We start from the raw sequence: 4,395 nt of genomic DNA, 5'->3' as shown, positions 1-4,395 counted from the left end.
TGTCTTGACTCTGCGCCTCTCATCTGTGTTCTCATTTAGAGGATTTCCTGAAGAATGCACAGGTGACAGCTCTTCACAAATCATGGGGGAATCGAGCCAAACAGGATCAAGTGGACTTAAGATGAAAAGCCAACCGTGAGGAGTGTGTGGGGGAATGAGAAAAGAGTGAGCCCAGAGTAACGCTGCAATTTCCAAAAAGTGCAAAAGAATCCACAACCGGACCAGAGGATGAGGAGCACATGAGACAACAGGTATGTGGATGAGCATAATGTCTTTGATAGACTTCCGTCGTTATTTTAGGTATTGTATTGTTAAGAATAATGGTTTGTGGATCTGGGTTTTTCCATGATTACAGTTTTACAAAGTTGTTAAGACTTTAAAGAGACAAATCCCTTTTGCTGGTAACATCTATGTCTATTTAAAAAAAGTTATATATAAAAGTTTTTTATTCCAATATCTATACTACTATAACTGATCTACTGTCAATTACAATTATATGGAAACTGTTTATAAAAACATATAATATAGATTATATAGTGAGAGCAGTAAAATTGTTTGAACTTTGATTTTTTTTTTCCCTCTTTTCCCCCCATTTTGTCTTTTTTTCAATTGTAAGAAGATTCCCTGAGAATGAACCATAAGTAAATGTAATTATCCAATAGCCATTTGCAAATGCATTAACCTAATGGAAATCTGAGAACAAATGCAGACAATTGGACTCCAGTAGAAAAAATGCATTGTGTTAATTAGCTTGATTAATATGCGACCAAAACAGTAAGAGTGTAACAGTGAAATAGTAAATGCACATTTGTGTGTCCAGTAATAGGCGTTCTGCCAATAGTTTCACCTAAATCAAAAATCTTTGTGTCCAATATAAAGACTCATCATTAATTGATTTGTTTTTTTCCAACACCAGTTGTGTCCTCCATTAACACTGTGCACACTGGCTATTGTGGTGTCCGGTAATGTTTGGCTCATGGCCCCTGGAGCCTTCACATGTTTGTTTTCCCAACAGCCTCCTGCGGGCCGCACGTCACCTCATGTTTTGGTGCATGGTTCACTGCCTCCAAACGTCAGACCATTTATTTGTGAAACACTTTTCAACAGCCGCAAGTCGCAAAGTCTGGCATAAGGAAATTATTGGTTAATAATACTTTAGGTCATGCACAAGTCAAAAGCTAAAAGAGTATCCAGCCTCCAGGCACAGGCTAATCTCACATTAGCTGATGAATTTATGAGACATGGTGCTGAGCTGCTCTTCTTGTTTACACAGTGCATTTAGCAAGAGGGCCATCCTTTCCATAATCATTTAGAATTTTAATTTTTGTATAAAAAGTCCATTATGTCTTTGTTTCCTAAAAACTATTTACACTTTCTAATACCGTAGTTTTTCCACTTGTTCTTGTTTCTCTCTTGAATTAGTTGCGTCTTTTAGCAGCACAACTAACACTTGTCTAAAATAGGTCATTCCCAATCCAATTTCATAGCTGTGATTATTGTATTAACAATAGTTGTTCACAAACTTGTCCTGCAAGTCACATTGCTACATATCTACTCTCCATTCATTGTCGAGTCCTTTCATGAACAATAAGGAATTTTGAATCCTCTCCCAGGCAATTATCAGGCAAATGTCAAATATGCATATGTTTTCCAGAGGGTTGTGATTTCCCCGAAAAGAGTGTTGTAAGTGAATTTGTGTTCTTTTATGTGCCAGCTGCCACTGACAAAGCAATGAAAACCAATCTCTCTCTTTGCAGCTGTTCCCTGTCTCTTCAATCAGTGCATGACTTGATAATTGATAAAGATGGATGGCTATAACTGGACACTGAATGGCGATTATGCCGACATATATCTTCCCGCCACGGAGAGTGTTGGAATTCGCAGCCAAAACAACTCCTCTCCAGTGCCGCAGATGCCCGCCAATGTCTTCACCGTGCTCTCTGCGGTCATCTTCATGATCATATTCATTGTCGGTCTTCTCGGAAATACTCTGGTCATTTACGTAGTGGTCCGGTACACCAAGATGAAGACTGTCACCAATTTGTACATCCTCAATCTAGCCTTGGCTGACGAACTCTATATTCTTTGCATTCCCTTCCAGTGCACTCAAAACGTGCTGTCCTACTGGCCCTATGGGGAGTTTCTTTGTAAAATGTACATGACTGCAGACATTTTGAGCCAGTTTTCCTCCACGTTTTGCCTGACGGTGATGAGTATCGATCGCTACCTGGCGGTCGTTCACCCCATGAAGAGTGCCAAGTGGCGAAAGCCGCAGGTGGCCAAGACACTCAACGCCATGATGTGGGCAGTGGCTTTTCCCATTGCCCTGCCAGTCACCATTTTCTCGAACGTTCAAGAGGGGTTCAACAGCTGCAACATAACGTGGCCCGACCCGTACATCTTGTGGTCCAATGCGTTCATCCTCTACACCGCCATCTTCGGTTTCTTTGGTCCAGTGGTGGTGATCTGCCTGTGCTACCTGCTCCTTGTCATCAGGGTAATGGAAAACGGCCTTTATTGTATACTCTATTTGATTACATGTCTTTGGTAATGAAATAAAGTCATTCTTCTAATTGTCTCCGTTTCAGGTGAGGTCAGCAGGTGCAAGAGCGGGGCTGACAAAGCTCCGAAAGTCGGAGCGTAAGGTGACCCGCATGGTGGTGGTCATCGTCTTGGTCTTTGTACTCTGCTGGCTGCCGTTCTTTACCATCAACATCGTCAACCTGGTGTATACGATCCCCGAGAACGACTTCACAGCTCCGATGTACTTCATCCAGGTCATCTTAACGTACGTCAACTCGTGCGCCAACCCCATCCTCTACGGATTCCTGTCCAACAACTTCAAGCAGAGTTTCCAGAAGGCGCTCTGTGTCTCCCAAGCCAATGAGTTGAACACGCCGGACCAGCAGGCTCTCACGCCAAACCTAAACCGAAGCAAAATCGGCCAGGTCCCAGCTTCACCGGCCAGACGTCAAAACAATAATGGGACAGTGCAGAGTACACAGGTGAGAAGCCAGTGAGTAGAGTAGTCGTTGCGTTGGTAAAGACTAATGGGGATCCTTAAATAAAGAAAGATAAAGAAAGGAATACACTACAAAAAAGTTATATTATATCTTTCTGTTTGTGCTAGATTGTCTGCTTGGGAGGGACAGTCTGCTGTCTTTGAAAAATATAAATATGCCTTATCCTAACCATGTCCAAACCCTTAATTTGTGCCACATTCAAGTTTTCAAAGCAGACCATCCCTCCCAAGCCATTAGCTCTTTCCTTTCTCTGTCCATGATTTTCATGTTCATAGTAAGTAATTAAACCTAATCTCATTTAGTTGTCCAGACTTATTCCGTCCTTGTCAAAGTTAACAATACGCTTGACGCTTTCAATTAACATAAATCAATAATGTGGGAGGGGGGGGATTGCATATTGAATCAAAATCATTGTGTGCTTTAACTGTTCTTATGTTGTACTTTTACAGTGTGTCCAAATGGAGACGTTCGGCAAACCTGACAATGAGCCACTGAAATCCTCCGTGTTGTAAACTCAGAAGCTGCTTGTCACGCATTTGTCTAGGACTGGAAATGTGTCCTGTTTGACAGAAGCAGCACTGGCTCCAGAACTAACTGACTGACTAAGGGGGCATTAGGCTTTCGAAAGGGGCGCAATTAAATATTCTCGTCACTAAAGTACAATGTGAGACAACGAAAATTGAGGGGGCAAATGTCTTGAAATGAGGTTGCAATACAGCCCTGTAGATCCGGGCCGAGACAGAAGACAGGAAAATAGACGTAGAAACACATGGCACCAATTTGTACAATTCCTTGTGATGTACCTGACTGTTTGAATACATTTTGTGTCGCAGCCTTGCCTGTTATTTAAGTGTTGATGCAATCCAACAAAAGCAAATGTAGAAATGTAATGTATTCTAAAATGGCTTGGCACCCATAGACCACCATTTTTTTTTAATTTCTTTTTTGTACACTATTTTTTATTCATTTATAACTTTTACTTGTATTTTGTCTCGGCACAATACAGTAAAATTGTAGCCAAAGTGTATCAAGGCGTGAGAAAAGTTAAGAGGAACCAGCAGAGACAATTTCACTAAGACACGGAATTAAAGCTCTGTGATAAGTTGACAAAAAATGTGTCCATTGGGGTTAGTTCAAGTCTGATCATATACGTATTTATAAAAACAGATTTCAATTTACTGACTGTTTTTGCTGTATTTTTGTCGTACAACATAATACCAGTACTTCATCCCTACAGAGTTTAAAATACGGCCAAAACATATCATTGTGTGAATACAATTGCTCAGTACTACTTCAAGAAACTAGCTGTCATGGAATATACTGGAGGCTGCGCCGTATCACACGTGCGCCTCTATTGCCCCCATGTTTGGTG

The 4,395-nt window shown here is 41.2% G+C and overlaps 1 protein-coding gene across 1 annotated transcript; it reads left to right on the top strand.

Annotated features, from left to right (window-relative positions):
* LOC306969512 (somatostatin receptor type 5-like) lies at positions 1-3,931 on the top strand. The gene is made up of 4 exons (XM_079565148.1): positions 1-251; positions 1,758-2,497; positions 2,589-3,005; positions 3,473-3,931. The coding sequence occupies exons 2-4, from the start codon at positions 1,805-1,807 to the stop codon at positions 3,533-3,535; spliced, it is 1,173 nt and encodes a 390-aa protein (XP_079421274.1). The 5' UTR covers positions 1-251; positions 1,758-1,804; the 3' UTR covers positions 3,536-3,931.
* Positions 3,932-4,395: the final 464 nt, after the last annotated feature.

Source organism: Gobius niger, assembly GCF_951799975.1.
Source record: "Gobius niger genome assembly, chromosome: 10".
Classification (NCBI taxonomy): Eukaryota; Metazoa; Chordata; class Actinopteri; order Gobiiformes; family Gobiidae; genus Gobius; species Gobius niger.
Note: the sequence above shows the minus strand (reverse complement) of the source record. Positions and strands in the feature narration are given on the sequence as shown.